This window comes from Vidua chalybeata, chromosome 8 (assembly GCF_026979565.1).
Source record: "Vidua chalybeata isolate OUT-0048 chromosome 8, bVidCha1 merged haplotype, whole genome shotgun sequence".
Taxonomy (NCBI): Eukaryota; Metazoa; Chordata; class Aves; order Passeriformes; family Viduidae; genus Vidua; species Vidua chalybeata.
The window spans coordinates 13,815,030-13,833,133 of record NC_071537.1 but is presented as its reverse complement, the minus strand read 5'-3'; the positions used below and the strand labels follow the sequence as shown (position 1 = coordinate 13,833,133).

The following is an 18,104-nucleotide window of genomic DNA, read 5'->3' as shown; positions in this document are numbered from 1 at the left end:
CGCCCCGCCTGCGGGAGCCGCGGCCGCGCGGGGAACCGGCGGGCGCACGCGCGGCGCCTGCGCGGTGTGCGGGGAGCGGCTGCCCGCAGGTGAGTGCGGGAGCGGCGGGGGGGGGACACGGGACCCCGCCCGCGGGGCCGGGCGCGCCCCCGCTGCCCCTCCGGCACCGGGGGCTCCGCCGCACCGGGAGCTCCGCGGGGCGGGCGTGCTCCCCGCCGCGAGGGGCCTCGCCAGACACCGGCACCCCGTTCCAGGGCCGCTCGCTGCCCACCCCGGTTAGCTGCGGGAGCGGCCGCACGCAGCCCGTGCAGCGGGAGGTGCTTCTCATCGCCCGCCGGTGACGCCGCGGTGCACCGGTGCGTGCCCCGGGTGCCGGCCCCGAGGAGGCCGCGGGGCCTGCCGCAGCCCAGCCCTTCGGCTGCTCGTGGGCCGCGCCGTCCCCGGCTGCCGGTGGTTTGCGCTCGAGGTAACTCCTAGGAAAAGAACGAGCGTTCGCTGAGCATTCCAGTTGTCTGGTTTACCTCACCCTTCTCCGAACACTTGTACGGGCAAAGCCAAGGGGAACAGCAACAGTGGTAAAGCAGCGGGAGCTCGCAGTGTTTATTATGCTGAAGGCAGAGACACTTGCTGCCTGAGCAAGCTGCGGCCTCGGTCAAGCCCTGTTGAGTATGTCGCTGTAACAAAGTTTGTTCATCAGCACAGACTGTAATCCGAATGTATGGCGAGAGCCAGTTAGGGTGAGCGGGTGGGTGGAATATGCAAAGCAATGAGATAATTTGAATCATTGCATTAGATGGTGACTGCAGTTCACCAGCTGTTTGAGCTCCAGTAGGACATGTGACAAAAATGTAGAAGAGGAATTTCGAGGGGAGGCAAGGACAACACTTCGGCTTTCCAGTAATAATAGGTTGATCCACTGTGTCATTTATGGCACTTTCGCAGTGTGCAAAGAGATACTGTGGGCAGGGTACATACAGTGTAAAAAAGTTAAACAGTTATTGACTAGCATGCACAAAAGGAACAGCATGACTTTAATGGGCTGCTGGGCTAAGCGTTCATCTCCTCCCTCCCCCTGCTAACACACCACGCAGCCATGCAGATGTCCCTTAGGAGGGGAAGGGTCAGCTTCTGCTGCTCAAGAGTTGCTGAATTGCTATATTCTGACTCCCTATTTTTGATTTTTTTTTAAACTTACACCTTTTGATGTTTGCATTTTAATTCCTGAGTACTTGTTCTGCTGATGGTCTGTATCTCAAAAATGTATCTCACTCTGCAGCTCCACCTTTTTTATCTTGGCGTGAGTTTACTGTGCAGCTTCTTAGAACATAGCAGCTACTTCAGAAGTCAGAGCTGAGGTCATGCAGCTGCACTGTATTCAGCATGGGCCTCGGATCCACACCACCAGCTGAAGCCATGGGAAAAGGGCAGGGAAGGTTACAGGGAGAGCGTTTTTCTTCAGAAGGAAGGCATTTAAAAAAGTCTGCAGGTGACACAAGCTTTTAGGTGGGAATGTAAAGACAGTGCATAATATTTTGTGATAAACTATGTGGGATGGATTCTAAAGGGCTTGAAAAGTAAAAACCCAAAGTCAGTTTCTGACATAAGAGAACTGGTTGTGGTAGCCAGGAATACAGAGAGAAAGTGTGGTGAAATGAAAAAAATTACCTTGTATGAAAATAGTGTGAATAGGTGCTGGTGGAAGCATTCAGCACTTGTCTGGATGGACTTGACAGGAAGAAGCATAGCTAGTTGGTAGTGTGAAATTGATGGATTGGGTGTTATTTTAACTGGACATATAGAAATTAAATGCCGTTATGCATGACGTGTTAAAATTGTAGTTCAAATATATCTTTTATATCATTATATCTTTTATATCATTGCTAAAGCTGGTGCAGTGGGAGAGGTAGCATGTGGCTGCATTTGCATTAGGAAGCTGCTTTTCTCATTTTTTGAGGTGTAAAAAATAGGTCAGAAGTGGTGTAACTTTAGATTGTACTATGTTGAAGCACATAGACTGCTCTGAGTGGGATGGAAAGAATTTCTAGTAAAAATATATATACTGTGGCTGTGCTGGGGGTTGTTGCTTTGTCCTGCAGAAAAAGTAGGATCTCTGGGTTTTTTGTCATCAGCACACCTTCAGAATATATTTCTCATTACATACTGCCTGAAGGCACCTGGAAATTCTGCAGCATGGATCCAAAGCTTGCATGCTGTGTTACTGTTTCCCTTGGGTTGAGCACCTTAGAGTTGTAGAGCAGAGCACAGTTTGAGCAGTTTTTATTCCAATGAACAATATACGAATGAAGTTGTAAACAATGAATGGAATATGAAAGCAGTGTGGATGTACTTGCACAATCTGTAACTGCCAGTGCAAGAGTTTGTGGAGAATAAGCTGTAAAAGTTCTTATGGCAGAAATTTGGCCATGATGGTTTCTAAAGCGTTGACAAAAGCCCTATGTGTTCTTGCTCTCTTTGTTTTCAGTAGTGGTCTGCTGGCCTGCTGATGGGTGTTCCTGGGGGTTTTAACAGAGGAGCTGGAACTGGGTCCAGGGACTCTCTGTGCACTGGGATTCATAAATTCTTGTGCTGGGTGCAAGTTGTCTGTTGCTTCCAGTGATGGATGGGTACTGGACCTGCGTTGTAACTGCCTGTTGTTCACATCCAGTATTTACTCTGCAGATCATCACATGGATTAAGTGCAAGTTTTTCCTGGTACTTCACAGAAGAATTTAATGAGTGCTTAGCTTGTAGCACATTGCTTTAGAAGTTGTGAGTTAACTTTTAGACTTTAGGGGGTTTATCTCCCCCTCTTGCATGATGGAGGCAGTTTTTGAACAAATTTCCTTTAATCCTGAGTGGTGTACCTGCAGAACACCTTGAAAGGCAAAGCATGATCATACTGAGTCCCAGGTGCATACACTCAGGGAGAGAGGAGGCTTTGAAATGTTTGAACAGGTGAGTCCAATCTTAGTAGCTCTGGCAAGTCAAGGGACATTGGATTCTAAAATCAAAAATATCTTAGTTCTTATTCAGAGTCTTTATAAAATTGATTGAGGTTCAGGGCTTTGACATTAACAAACTAATACAGGTCACATCATTTGCACAGACTTTTCCAGGTAGTGAATAAATGGTTTGCCAAGTCAGTCATATGTGAAAATACAATTTTGCATCTGTATTCTTTTTGTCTAGCCAAGAAGTGTTGCAGCATATTTTGTGAAGGGTCCACACTGGAAAAAATACACTTATTCATGTTTGGTTGCATGTGGGGGTTGTGTATGTGCATTTATAATCTTGAAAACTTTCAGGTTTGTTAGCCAAGGTAATTGAATGCAAGTGCTGTGCTTGATGGGCTGCATGCAAGATTACACAAGTTACAAGTTTTGGATCCTGATGTCATTACGGTGTAGATGTGCATTAGTGTTATCCTCTTGACAGTATTTTTGCTGTCAAAAGATGGTCTATGGAATACTAATAAGTCTGTACAGGAGCTGAGTGACAATGTGGAGCATTGTGTAGCAGTTCTCAGTGTGCACAAGTCTGAGTAAATCTCAGACTCAAATACCAGGTTCATTTTCCCCGTGGCTACTCTAACGAAAAGCTAACAGAGCTGTGTTCATCGGAATGTCATATGTTTGGTTGGAATCTCTGTTATGAGTTCTGGAGTGAAACAGAAAGGAGGTGCATGGTTGGATGTACTCATCTCTTCCTGACTGGATCAGCTGATTCTGGGGTTGATGAGAGATAAAGCAAGAGTCTGTCTGAACTTGTGTCTGCCATGGCTTTTATCTTCCTGCCTTTGAGCTGCCAAGACTCATGCTCTGTCAAGTTTTCTTTTAGTTCCAGATGAAGCATCTTGGATCTTCTGCTGCACAGCAAAGAATTTGTTGTTCTAAAAATCCCCATGCGTGTGCTTCTCTTGGCCCTGAGGGGCAGTTCTCCTGCGCAGTCGGTGAATACAGCAGGATTCACTTAGCAGCATGTGTTAATGGGAATGACCTATTGACAGAATAAATTATCCATTTGAACCTAAAATGTGGAAAATGCACCCATGCCTTTTAAATGTGGTGTTTAAAGGAAAATTGTTAATTATCATCAAGATTGTTGTTTTCATAAGCTGTCTGGGCATCATGATAATTTGACACCTCTGCAACTTATTTATAAATGTTTTGTGCATTTAACTGTTGTTTTCTGCAGCTGTGTAGAAGGTCTCCATTAGCAAAATGCAGTTTTCTGTTTGTCTTTATGACATCTAGAAAATGTAATTGCATAAAGTGAAAAGAAAAAGCCATTTGTATGACCTGATCATCATAGGTCATGAAACAAACACAGCCTAATAAAGTGTTGGCATGAGAGTCATGGTTTACGTTTCTCTCTTTGCTCCTCCATATGCTCATTTGTAGAATAGCAAATTATAAACAAGAACATTATTTAATCCTTGCCTCTAGCACTTGTATTTGCATGTGTTCTGTGCAGCTTTGGTTGAGAGAATGTGGATCCTAAGACCCATTTTGACAGAGACTAGAATTTTCACATGGTCATGTGATCCTTCTTGTGCTCACCCTTTGTATCTTGATGTATTTAGATTTTTCTGTCTTTCTGGAAATGTAGGAGAAGGGTTAAAATACAGCTCTGAAAATGCAGGGACTAAGCAGAGCTTATTGATCCCCTCCCATTCATGTTCACATTTGATATGAGAATGCTGACCTAGAAGCACTGAGAGTTAGTTTATTAGTTTTGACATTGGGATTCGTTAGCTCTAATTCAATTAGAAGCACACTGATGGATGTGTTTGTATGCTGGAGCTGGCAGCTTTTTTAGGTCAAGAAACTTACAATTCTAATAATTGTTTTGTGCAGTCTTACCCAAGATTTGCATTCCTAGGCTAAAAGTGACATCACTCTTGGTTTGGTTTTTAATAGATTTCTCAGTGTTTCCAGTTGTTTCTAATTAGAATAATGTCTTATTTCCCTTGACAGTTTAAAAATAATGCAAAGTCTGTAAAAGAGAAACTATCAAGATGATTGAATAATGTTTTCTTTTTTGTTTGTTAGTTGGAAACCTTCTTCCATCTTAGTTTGATACATAGACCTACTAGGCTATGGGAATAATTTTGGTCTTTACAGAAGGTTATGGTGCAGTTGTTGCTAAGCTTTGTTCTGTCAGGTTGTCTCTGAGCTCTTTCCATTCTCACCCCAGCCCATAACCAGCCAGCTGGTTCCCTTTCTAGTGGGAAGACAACACCTCTCTGTCTATGTAAATGTTAGCTTTTCAGGTGTGAGATCTGCTGCTCTCTGTCCTACCCTTTCCCATCCCGGCAAAGCTCCTTCCCTTTGCACCTGGGGCAGGGTCTTTTGCAGCAGAATTTTTTTTCTAGGCCTGAAAATGTTTTTCTGCCACTTAGAACCAAGATTTATGGCTAAAGGAATGGATGTTTGAATAACTGACTCTGGAAGCCTGAGAGTCCTAGTTGAGAACATAGTTGTAAGTCAGCTAAAAATTGTCTGCAGTGGAAAGAATGTAAGGGAGATGTGGAACTGGTATTCAGTAGTTGATGGAACTTGCTCTTTGAGGGAAAAAGAGATCTAAACCTGTGGGAGGGGGTTCAGGCAGTCTGGGATTAAGGCTACATCCAGAGCTATCTACACAGCTGCCAGCTCAGAAAGCTCTGGGGTCCTAGATGGGAGGAAGTCTAGGAGCTCAGGGGTATGAGGAGGGATGGCATTCCCTTTCTGCTAAGTACTTCTGACATGCTGCAGTGATGGAGGAGGTTAGAACAGTACTAAAGCTGTGATGCTTGCCAGGAAAATCTGTGATTGCAGATAAATGTGTATTTGCGAGGTCAGAGTAGTGCTGCACTTGGTAGCATCACACATGAGGTTGAGAATATGTGGCAGGTTGTGTGTTCTGACTCAGCCCCTGGAGTGGGTTGTCTCTCACAGAAGGCTGAGGACCACGTTACTTTGTGTAATGGCTCATTTTGTATTAAGGATACTCCTTTTTTTTTTAGTAGTAAGACACCAATTAATGATAGTAAAACTTCTTTGTGTTTTTGGAAAACCCTTTGCTGTAAAATGGATCATGAAATTAATTTGGTTAAAAAAAGAAATCTCTGTAAAGCTTGTCCTCTGTCTTGCATCCTCGTCCCAAACCTGAACCACATGGGATGCTTTTGAGGCTGAGGTTCTTCTCTGGCTTGATTTGCAGAGCAGCTGGCCCAGATAAGAATGCCAAGGGTGGCAAAGTGCTTTATGGAAGCTTTGCTTGTTTTGGATCCACCCCAGAGTACAAAAAGCAGAATTTGAAGTGCTTTGGTAGGCAGCAAATTAAACAGATAAGAGAATACTTCCAAATAGTTTCAGGAGCTTCTTGTCACTAAATGCCTTTGAGGCTTGACCAGCATCAAAAAAGACTGGGTACCTATTTGATATCAAGTATCATAATTCCTCCACTGAGATGAAAAAATATATACTTTCCTAGATGTAAACTGCATTGGTCTGGATAATGAATCAGTTTCTAATAGAGAAGAATTAAAATTTATCCATAAGGAGCTTATTCTGCTTATGTCTGTGTGTGGACTTCTGCATGTCTTTGAAATGTGATATAGAACTAGATGGGTCCTTTTATCTGATTTCTTATCTGGTATAGTTATAAATGCCCCTATTTACAGCTTGTGAGAGACTGTTAGTGTTTCAGTGGACTGAAAAAAATCTTTCATGGTTGAGGCAGGCCAGATATGCCTTGAAGAAAAGTTCAAATTTTCTGAGCTTTTTTGTCTGTTCTTATCTTCAGGGTATACAGCATGGCCCAAACAGAGAAGAAAGGTGGGCTGCTCCGGAAGTCTTCAGCCTCCAAGAAGCCATTGAAAGAGAAAGTGGTGTTGATGTATGATGAAATTTTCACGGTAAGGAGTTGAGCATCTCTTTTTCTAAAGTGTTGTGTTAAATGTTCTTGGTTTAGTTTATGCTGAAGGTTTTTTCCCAGTGGATTTCTTTCCTCAAGGTCAGGCCTGCACAGTGTAGGCACATCTCCAGGCTCTCCTACTGTCGTGCAGAAGTCTGTATTCTGCTCTCTTCCAAAATGTTGCTGTCTCCTGTTGCCTACCAGAACCATACCATCTATGGGAAGTCATGCTTTCCCAGTATTTCTCAAATACGAATTCAGAAAATAAACAGAGGCATCTCAATTGAGATGGTCCTTCTTTTTTCTGGAAATCTCTGTAGCCAGAATTCTGCACTTTGAGACCTCTTGGTCATCCGGCAGGTGATGCTGACTCAGAGCTATCCATGATTAAATTTAAATTCTGCCTGAATGATTTCTTTGCCATCATGCCTGTTTCTTTTCCTTACAGACAGAGGACCCCAGTAAATGCAACCCTAGGTTTTGGGAGGAGCTATTTCTCATGAAGGTAACAGAATGTGAACATCCTGTTGCTGTACTGCCTATGAAGTGGCAGACAGTCAGTGCAAGGACTTCTGTTTCTAAGGTGCTGGTGATGGTATAATGTGCATGGACTGCTTCTTAACCTGACAGGTCAACCTGGAGTATCTAGAAGGCAAGCTGGAGGCTCTGGATGGGGAAGAATTAATGAAGATAAAAGATAACATCAACTGCTTGTTTCAGCATTGCATCCAGGCCCTGGGTGAGGAGCACCCAATCAGAGTGGTGAATGCATTACAGGTACCACGCTGGGAGACAGGGAATGCTGTCCTTCTTCTTCTCATGAGATGTATTTGCTGCTGGTATCAAACACCTTATGCTTGTTTCTTTGTTACTGAGAAATGATGTCTGCAGAGCAGTGGCTACTTGTCTGTGGAGGTTCCAAACATTCATAGTCTCTTTACTCTTGGCACAGCAATAGATGGTTTTAGAATTCAGGAGGATCTGATGATGGAGGGTGAAGTGGATGGCAGTGAGGAAACAAAGGAGCTTGTTCACATTGCAGGCTGTCAGTTTGGGGGTCTCAAAAGTCCTTAGGCTGTGTAGCTTTGTGTTTTACTTTCACCTCTTCTCCCTTATTTCAGCTTCCTTTTTCAATTTCCATATGGGTCAAAAAAGAAATAAAGCTCTGGAGAAGTTAGTGTGAAATTTATGCAGGAAATTGCCTCAGCTGGACACTTCCTAATTGGAAGCTGTGAAGAATTATCACTCAGACTTCATAGCCATTTTTATGCAGGTTGTTCCTTACCAAAGCTCTGCTGTTCCATATCTAGTGTGGGAGACTCCTCTCAGTCTTGATATTTGATGTTACTAGTTCACAAGCTGATTCTTACAGTTTGGTGAATGCATTTGTTTTAGGAGTATGCAGAATGCATTTCAGCTTTGGGAGTACAGGATATGAAATTCAGGTTTGAAGAAATCATCTGTAAGAGACTTTGGACCAGCAGTGAGCTGGGGAAAGTTGATCTAAAACAGAATATCTACATCTCTGATGCACAATCTTGCATTGTTTTATTGTTATTTTTAGAATTAGTTTGAAAAGGTGCTACTAAAATTGTAGTTATAGCTACACAGACAGCTTAGACCAGCCCCGAATTCTTAAACTTGTATCGAGACTCTTGGAAGAACTTAGGGCAGGTCACAAGAATCCTGCTGTGTGCGTGTAAATAGGAACCAGGTAACACATCCTGAGCTCAAATTGGGAGAGTGTTCCCTTAATAAGACTATTTTAATGTGGAAAGTGATCCTGAAGCCAAAACTTACTTAAGCAATCCTTTTTTTGATTGCATGATGACCAAAGGTATGTTTAGCCCAGTATCTGTTTCTGACAGTAACCAAAAAAAGGATGTCTACTTTACCTTTTTGCTTTTGTGTGGTTCTAGAGGTCTGCTAATTCCATCAGGTCTGTTTTGTCTCCAGCTTTACCTGTGAAACTAATTATCTCTCACTGGTGAATTTAAGCTGGAATCTAAAACTGCAGTGGTTGTATTCCTGCTCATTCCCTTCTTCACAGGCCTGAGAGGTGCCTGATGACAAAAGTCACCCCAGACATTTCTGTCTCTTAGGACAAATGAGTAATTTGCTGCCCATAAATTTTCCAGAGAGTCTGCTGGAAGCATAGTGTGCTGATACCTGTGTATCTTGAAGAACTTGGAATGAAGCAGTAATTAAGCTGCCTGATAGACGTGGAGACTTTTTTTGTGGGAAGATTGGTTCTTCTTGTTGACAAAGACAGTTTATTGGTCCAAATTGGTATAGCAATGTGGTAATCAAACAGAAATTTGTGCTCAAACAAGAAAAATATGGACAAATATATTCTTCTCCAGTTTGTACATGTTTTCAGCATCCAAGATCCCTTTTAGAAATGACAGAGCTGGAGGAGAGGTCAGACAAAATGTATGGCTTCCAGGCTGGTGGTATTAATTTCAGTATCTGCCAGTGCTAGGAGGGGATCATGCAGTGGGTTTTGCTATTGAGTTGGAGGTATTGCTTTACATCTCACCTTCTGTTTTTTCCCTTTGCAGACTTTGTGTGCATTAATTCGGGGTGTCCATCAGAAGAACAAATCCACTTCTGGATTTGACATCATCAACATGCTTGTGGGTTTTGACAAGGCAGAGCTATGTATGAAGGTGAGGCCCTGGCAATGTAGAGAAGCAGTTTGCACAGCAGCTGTGTTGCAAGGGCAGTGAGTGTAAATGGGTGTGTGCCCCCAGGCAGCAGCTTTTGGGGGAGATATTCGAGCCACTTATTAAAAGTAGCTGTCCTGAAGTTCTGTACCTGCCAGTAGCACAGACATTTGGGGTCCCTGGGTTGGTTAGTAATATAACAGCACATTCTTTTTCTTTAGTTCCACACTGTGTAGTCACTGTTGTTGAGAAACCTTAAAGCCAGAAAAGGCTGTCACAGGCAACCACAACTTAGTATTGAACCTCAAATCTTTTTCTTTATCTGAGAGTCATACCCTGTGTTCTCACACTCAGTCAGCACATGTACTGTTTTAAACTTACTTGATGCTCTTCACTGTAAAGATGTTGATTTTGAGAAATGACAAAGTAACCAGTGATAAAGCTGAATTCTTGTTCTATCTTTCATCTCTCTACAAGAGTAACAATTTTTCTTCTCTATACAAACTGTAGTATGTTTGAGGAAAACATTAAGTAGTAGTTTGCCTATCAGATTTTTAATTATAACTTATATATGTATTGTTAATTAGAGGTATGTGACTGCATCTAGAGAAAACTCATGGAAAATGATAATGATGTTCTACCAGTAGTCATTAAGCTGTAGTTAACACAAATAGTGTTAAGAAGCAATAGTATGAATATGGCCTGTGTAGCAGTAGTAATGGCTCAATTATTTATTCTGGAATAGCATGGTTTTATATTGATGCTCTGCTACTTGAATCTTACAGAAAGCTTTATATAAAAAAGACTTCAAATAGTTTAAAATACTACTTTTAAATAATGTGACTGTTGTTCTTTAGAATCTGATGGAGAGCTTGGACTCCCTTCTCTGTGCAGAAGGTTCTGAAAGCCTCAAAAGCTTGTGTCTGAAGCTACTTCTCTGCTTGGTGACAGTAAGTAATTAACAGCTGTGCAATAACTTAAAGGCTTACATGAGCCACATCTGAGGGATGGAACTGTTTCGAAACTTGAGCAGAATGCTGCAGTGTGAAGCTTAAGGAGGAGAAAGAAATGGTGAATGAGAGCAAGTGTCAGTGCAGAATATGCATGATGGCTCTAACCATGATGCCAATGCAGACTAGCAGACACTTTTCATCCTGTTAGATAGGTGCCAAATGGGGCTAAAGGGGAGAGGCAGGAGGAAGTATCAGTTGGATTCACAGGTGTGGGTATTTTTAAGGAAAAAGTTACTTAAGAAGTCTCAGATAAATGAAAAGGAAGGGAGAAGGATTGAGGAAAGAGAGAAAGTGTGGAGTAGACCAGAATGGTGAGGATGTGAAGAATGAGGAAGTTGTAATAAATTGACTCTTACTGGCTTTTGGAGATGGTCAACTGTTAATTATTTTGACTGTGATAGGAGATAATTGTGAGTGGTGGAGATCTTCATTGCCCTGTTCATGATGGGAAGGTTCTCAGTGGAGCATATTGCCCTGTTTTTCATTCTCTGCCTCCTATGTAGAGCCTGCAACAGCTGATGGCTGTTGTCATTCATGCAGCTGTGTAAAATACCAATGTGTGGAGGAATGGGGGAGCTCTTAGTCCGTGGGTAGTGCTTCTTGGCAGAGAGAGGGCTGGGAGGCAGGACAGATTTCTTTTACTTCATGTCTAGCTAGTCACACCTTGACTTGCTAAGTGTGAGATTCTGAATAAATGTGTCCATCTGGAAGGAAAACTCTTCTGTTCCCAATGTGTGCCAGCGGCTACAGTGTTGGTGGAGGTTTCGGATGAGATTTTAAAACTTGTGTTTATACTCAGGTGACAGATAACATTAGCCAGAACACCATCCTGGAGTATGTGATGATTAACAGCATATTTGAAGCTATTTTACAGGTAAGGGTTCTTGCTTCTACTGTGGGGGCTCTTCCATAGTGAGAACTTTCAGTAACGTGTTTGCTTTTCCAGCTTTTTCAGTGCGATGTAGTTCACTGGCACTGGCTTCCATTCATAGCTCAGTCATACATATATTTTGTATGTTCTCTCCCCTTTACTCTAATCTGCTTTTTTTAGTCACTACTATTTAAAATATTTTCACTTGAGATATTTCTGCACAGTTAGAATCTGAACAGATTTCTGGGCTAATTTCACACAGAATTTCTTTACTGGAGAAACTGTTTTTCAAAAGGTAGTGTGGATATATTTTTTTCTGCTCTTGGATAAATTATACTTTTTTTCAGTGGAACTGAGCCTTGGAGAAACCCAGAACGCTTGCACAGTTTATGATGAGATACTATACAATGCTGTTGTGAAATATATTTGCCCTTTATGCCCTGAAAGCCTATGTGCATCCTTTCTGTGATAAATGAGCTTCTCTGTGTGGAGAACTTCCTTGAGGCACTGACACTCCCTTCACCCTAAATATCCTCTTTCAAATAGGACATAATTTGCTCTTACACATACATTGCATGGCTATGCTCTGAGTCACTGCAAGCTTCCTGAAGCAGGCCTGAACAGAACAGTGTGATTGTTTATTCCAGATCCTGTCCAGCCCTCTTAGTCGCAGGGAACACGGATATGATGCCGTTGTCCTTCTGGCCTTGCTGGTCAACTACAGAAAGTATGAGGTAGGTGTAGAAACATCACTTCTCTCTACTTTATTAATTTAGAGTGGCCTCTGGATTATGAAGGCAGCACACAGTACAGTTTCTAGCACTGCACACTGTAGGATCAGGGCATCAGCACGGAGAAGGAGAAGCTTTGCAAAGCAGCCCTGTTATGCTCCCTGTGTCTGTCTCTGATGTATGTGTATAATCAAATGTGTATGATATTCCTACAGCTCGTTCTGTGCCAGCATGAAAGAAACTACCTAGGGAATTTGCATTTCCTTTGTGGAAATAGTCTGAGGAAGGTCCTTTTGGAAGAGTTGCTGTTGTGCCAAACTGCATGTCTGCTTCTGTGTGTGTGAGTGTGTGTGTGGTATATATAATTTCCAAAGTAAAATGAGCTGTCAGTCATCCTGGGCTTCAGACTGAATTTGTGATTCAGGACCTGACTAACTGAGTGAAAGAGCACAGATCCTCAGAAGAGATGGTGAAGCTGTGACCAAAGAATGAACTGAAACATCACAGCTAGTAGTTCCAAGAGAACTCTCTCTCTGTCTCTCTGATGGATTCCTTTTTGAGGAACTTTATTCATCATCCTTTTTATGTTTATGGTATATTCCCATTTTTTTTCCATTATTCATCAGCTTGGAAAAAAACCAAAACATTTCAGATGTCAGAACAACACCTAATGTTGGCTTTTCTTTGTATGAGGCACGATGCTTTAATGATCAGGGATTTTTTCCTTCATAAATAGGAATATCTTAATATGCTTCATTAGGCAGCAAATAGGAAAGTTCTGGAATAACTCACCCTTCAACAGAATTGCTAGGAGGGAGCAGGCTTCAAAACCTACCTGGTTTTATAATAGATCTTGTTCTGAATTATGAATCGACCTAGAGAATATGCAAGGACAGGAACTACACTTGGTGTCAAAGTAATGCCTGTCAATTTCTTATTCCTGTCAATGATGTCAGAATCATGAATTGCAGATTTTCTTCAGCATTTTGTGCTGTGCATGGAACAGGAACATGGAGTTTGATTTCAGTACATGGCTATGAGGGAAAAGTGTTGGGAATTATCTGTAAGTGGGGTTACTTAGGAAGACGGACTGGGAAGACCAGAGGTCTCATTGCAACATTCAGACAAATAGTGGAGAGCTGTGTAATCCCATTCCTGAGGCATGGATCCCTGTGGACTGCAGTTTATGTCCTTTGTAAGGTAGAATGCTGTGAGTGCAGGAGACTTGTCCTTGGCTTTCTGGGGAGTATTGAGTTGGGGTTGAGTGCTTTGGAGAGTTCTCTTTGAGATGTCCTAAAACTGGGCACTCTTGAGGAAGTTGTGCTGATGTTTGAATTCAAAGTGCAATCCATACAGTCCAGCTGAAGCAGATGTGTAGCAAGGGGAACTTCAGCTCAAGCAGCTCCTCTGGCAAGGCTGAAAGCTACTCCCAGAAGGGTTTTATGTGACAACTGCCCAACACTGCCCTTTGTAGCAGTGCTACAAGCCAAGCCTCCAGTAATGCAGCCATAATCTTTGTCCTTGAGTAGCTGCTTTCATTTGCTGTTCTTTGTCCCTTAGAGTCAGTATGGTGGTTGTCTGGTTGTCAGTGAATTGTAGCACACTTTGATGCCTCAGGTGCTCTGGAGTTCTCTTTTTAGTTAACTGTGGTGCAGCTGAAAGGTTCTCTTTTGGTCTGGACTCCATTGGTTATGTTTCTAGCTGTTTAAGAAAATCTAATAAGGCTCAGAATTCATTAGCTGACTATGATTTTGTGTGTGTTTTTAGTGTAAATACCAGTATGTTTTACATTAGGATGTTCTTTTGTATTTTTGGGATGGGAATTTTGTAATACCTCAAATTCCTTGGAGAGTCTCTCTCCATGTTGTCATTACTTGTGTTGATAAGATCTTGGCTTGCTTATTAACTTCTGTTCTAGGGATTTACATGTGTTTATTTGGAACCTTTAAAGGGATGCCCCTGATTGAAATCCTAATAATTTTCAGAAGTTGTTCCAACTGTATACTTATCTAAGCCATCAGCTATATTTTCTTTTTTTTTTTTTTTTAATACTAGTCCTGATTTCAGAGAAAATACTTTTGCATTGATACTGTGAGAAAGAAAATGCTTTGGGAAAAAGTATTTATTTGATCATTTTCCCAGTGTTTTAAGGGATGGCTGATAGGATAGCAAGTTAAAACATAAAATCAAGTAGTGACTTTTGAATACGTACTCATTGATAACATCTAGGCAGAAGTTTGTTTGCATCATGTCCAACCTGCTAGAATTGCATTGTATCTTTTGTTAGAGCTGAAAGAAATTAGGTAAAATGTGGGGTTTTCCCTTTGTGTGCTTGTCTGGCAGTGTATAGTCTATCCAACAACCCTTCCTGTCCAGTTTTGTGCACTTGCCTCTCCATGGAATAGACAACTACAGATGCTGAAAGACACAGCTTTGGAGAATCAGAAAGTTCATGTGTTGTTCTTTTTTTTTTTTTCCCAAAGATCTTGCATAACTCAAATTATTTTAAAAAAATCTCTTTAACAAAAAAGTAATTATTCAAGCTCCAATTCCCTGCAAAATGACCTGCCTGCAGATGAGGCTTTTCTTCTGTGTCTTGATTCAAAATCAACTTGTTTAGTTTTGCACTGACATATATAAACCGGGGAAAATGTGCATTGCTAATCTGAAATGCTCCTGAAATTATTAGCATTTGTCTTTATAGATGAAGCCTCTGTGCTTTCTTCAGCTAAATTCAAGGCATTTATATTCTCTAGAGACTTCCAGCTCTTAGTGGTGTAAGCAAAGTGTTGCTCTCTAACCCTGCAGCAGATGAGTCTAGAATGTTGTCCTGCCTTCCTGGGTGCTGCTTTAAGCAATCTTTGCAGGGTGTTGCAGAAGGGAGATAGCAGAGCACTAATGCTGCATCCAGCTTCACTGCCTGTTCCTGCTGCAAAACTGTGTGTGTGTCACAGATAACAGGCTTGCAGCATGGCTGCTCCACTTTGCAGACTGACAGATGAACTGGTGGAGGGACAGAAACTCCCTCCTCTTCTCAATAAAATCAGGAGACTGCCTGGCTGAGCCAATAAGGGGAACATGTCCCTGGCCTAGTGGTCTTAGCATGTGCTGTGACTGCTTATTTGTGTGTATTCTGTTTTATGGGACAGTGTGACAAAGATTCTTCCCAGGTGGTTGTGTAAACTTGGAAACATAATAGTGGGTTTTTTTCCTCTGAAGGCTGACCTTAAAACCATTTTTTCTTTCTTCTTTATCGCTGCACCTTGAGCAGTCAGTGAATCCGTACATTGTGAAGCTGTCCATTGTGGATGATGAGGCCACACTCAATGTGAGTACTTGGCTTGATTCCTCTGTGCTGCTAGAGGTACTCTTTCACATGAAGTGTAGGGTAATGGATGCCAGCATGGTGTGTGGTAGCAATCAGGTCTCAGAACAGTGCTGCTCTAAGGAGCACCAGGGCAGTGGCTGTTCAGCCCTAACTGCGCTCTTGCAATAGGTTAGGCAGCTCATGATTTGGACAGTTTGATCACCAGTTAAATGGTGGGGGTGGTTAGAAAGCTAGCTAGCAAGGAACATGCTAAAGTTGATCTATTATTCATTCATTAACTATCTGTACACTATTTGCTGTCATGTGCCAAAGATGATAGGATGATACATGCCAAAGGGAATCTCATTTCCCGTGCTGTGTCACTTGATTTTACCAGTCCACAAGTCAATTCTTGTAACTCAGCAGAAGCTCGTAACTGAGTCAAGAGTCCTGCAATATAACAGTATACTGTTGTAGCCACAGTCTGAGTTTTTTATCCAGGCCTGGATTAAAATTGACAGCAGACTGAGTTATGTGAGTTCTGGACTTGGAAGCTGCTCTTTAGGCATGAAGTAAAAAACACCCTCTATGCTAAATAAAGGGTGAGAACTGTTAGTAGTTCTGTAATGGTGGAAGCTGTTTGCACGAATTCAAAGGTTATTAGTGTCTATGACTCTTTGTTTTGAATTTTTGGATGTCCTTCCTCTGACACCAACTTCTTTCTAAATTTCTTGATGCTTTACTGAGGCTTCTTGAGTGAGAGCTCTATCTGGAGGTCCAAGGAGATTAAACGTTTTCTGTTTAATTTAGTAATTAGATAAAAAACTTTCAATTTTGTTGTCTGGGTTTTTGTGTTATAATGTTGTTGTATCGTAGCACATCTTAATAGTTCAAACAGCTTCAAGGGAAATTCTGCATAGCATGCTAGGTTATCTTGGAGGGGACAGCATTACTATGTGTGTTCAGTATGTGATTTTCTCCCTTGAGACTTTAATATGAAGTTTTTTTAAATGCTTTTTTTCAGGGAATGGGACTTGTAATTGCCCAGGCTTTATCGGAATATAACAGGTAAAACCAAATTGTATCTTGGTTTTCAATACATGATAGTTATGGTACTTTTTCACAATTTTTTTTTTTTAATGCTAAAGCACTTGTTTGTCACCTGACATCCTTGATGTACCTGGAGAGGCAGGGAATAGTCTTATTCTTTGAGGTACTTTGCTTCAGTTGATGCAGTCATTGCAAGTCTCAGTGCATCTGTACCAGCTGGGCTGACGTGCTTCAGGAGAGATCTTGCTGTAGGGGAAGATATCCATTGTATGTTTTTACTGTTGTGGATTTTACCTCTGTATGAGCTTTGCATAAAATCTTAGTCACAAGTGAAGAGATAATAATTTGCTGACAACTTCTCTGTTGAAAAATTGATTTAGCTGTAACACTATCTACAACAAACAAACAAATGTATCCAGGGCTGTCCACATGCCAGTTCAGAGATGATTAGGAGAGATGTAAACTCTTCCAAATGGTGGAAAGCAGTAACTACTGCTAAAGAAAGAGCCAGAAAGTCAGCAGAAAGGGTAGCATATTCTTAGCCTCTGCTTCATAAGTAGCAGCATAAAACATGTAAGCTTTCCTAAAAGGAAAGTGCTTTAGGAAAAGTTGGAAACTTACAGCAATTCCACCTAAGAAACTCAAGATTTTTTTTTTTTTGTGCAGTAGGATTCTCAAAATATCCAGAAAAATGTTTTAATTAATTTGAAAGCCTGCTGTGATAGTTATGCAGGTGACTTGCAAAATCAGCAAATCATGTAGATGTATTTAACAGAGTAAATTATTAAAGTAAAGCAGAAAAAAAACTTCACCCACCCAATTTCCTTCATTCTGACAAAAGCTGTCTCAGAACATGGCCTGTTTTGCTTAGCTCATTCCTCCCCCCTTTCCCAAGAATTTAGAGTTGGTTTCTTGGCAAGTTACATTGTGTGTGATCAGATTCCTGTGTGACAGACAAAATAAATGGCCGTGTGAGCTTTGCTAGTCCCTTTGAGTGCCAGATGAAGCAGTGTAGCTTAAATCTGAGGTACCCAACCTGTTTGTTGACTTCACTTGCTCTAGTTCCAGTCTCTTCACTTGCTCCAGGAAAGTAGGATCAGGCCATGAACCATAAAGGTCCATGTGGTTTCTGCTGGCCATTTCTGCTGGTTTCTTTCTGCACCCAGTTGGATGATCAGTTCTGATTTTTTCTGTAGTGGATGATGAAATGAAACTGTTCTGTGGTTACTGACTCTGTGTGCTCATGTGGCTTATTACCGTTTGTCCAGTGCAGGACAAAATTTCTGAAGTCACTTGATCCCTTTCCTTCAGAGTTAGCCCAAACTGCTTGTGTCCTCTGTAACAGCACAAGCATTGTTCAAGTTTCACATCTTTCAGCAGCCTCACTTCAACTCTACACAATTTAGAAATATTTGAATATTCTTTATCTTTTCTTTTGGGAGTTCTTGAAAAAAGTTCTTGAATGTTGAAGTTTCTTCCATCCTGTATTCTTGTCAAATAAGGGATTTAGGTGAAGTAACTCTGGTTCCATTTCTAACTCTGAAACTTCATCCTTATTCCTTTTTG

At 41.6% G+C, this 18,104-nt stretch overlaps 1 protein-coding gene across 5 annotated transcripts in view; it reads left to right on the top strand.

The window, feature by feature from the left end:
- The first annotated feature begins 7 nt into the window (after positions 1-7).
- The window catches only part of ARMH3 (armadillo like helical domain containing 3), a 123,538-nt gene continuing 105,441 nt past the window's right edge, over positions 8-18,104 (top strand). Inside the window, exons 1-10 of one of the 5 annotated variants that reach the window (XM_053948560.1) lie at positions 8-89; positions 6,790-6,901; positions 7,349-7,405; positions 7,531-7,677; positions 9,462-9,569; positions 10,424-10,516; positions 11,379-11,453; positions 12,098-12,184; positions 15,453-15,509; positions 16,513-16,556. In XM_053948560.1, coding sequence (XP_053804535.1) covers positions 6,800-6,901; positions 7,349-7,405; positions 7,531-7,677; positions 9,462-9,569; positions 10,424-10,516; positions 11,379-11,453; positions 12,098-12,184; positions 15,453-15,509; positions 16,513-16,556 — 770 coding nt within the window. In that variant the 5' untranslated portion in view covers positions 8-89; positions 6,790-6,799. Of the gene's footprint in view, positions 90-134; positions 467-601; positions 667-6,789; positions 6,902-7,348; positions 7,406-7,530; positions 7,678-9,461; positions 9,570-10,423; positions 10,517-11,378; positions 11,454-12,097; positions 12,185-15,452; positions 15,510-16,512; positions 16,557-18,104 lie in introns of those variants that run through there. The other 4 variants (XM_053948564.1, XM_053948559.1, XM_053948563.1 and 1 more) reach the window with 4 other exon arrangements.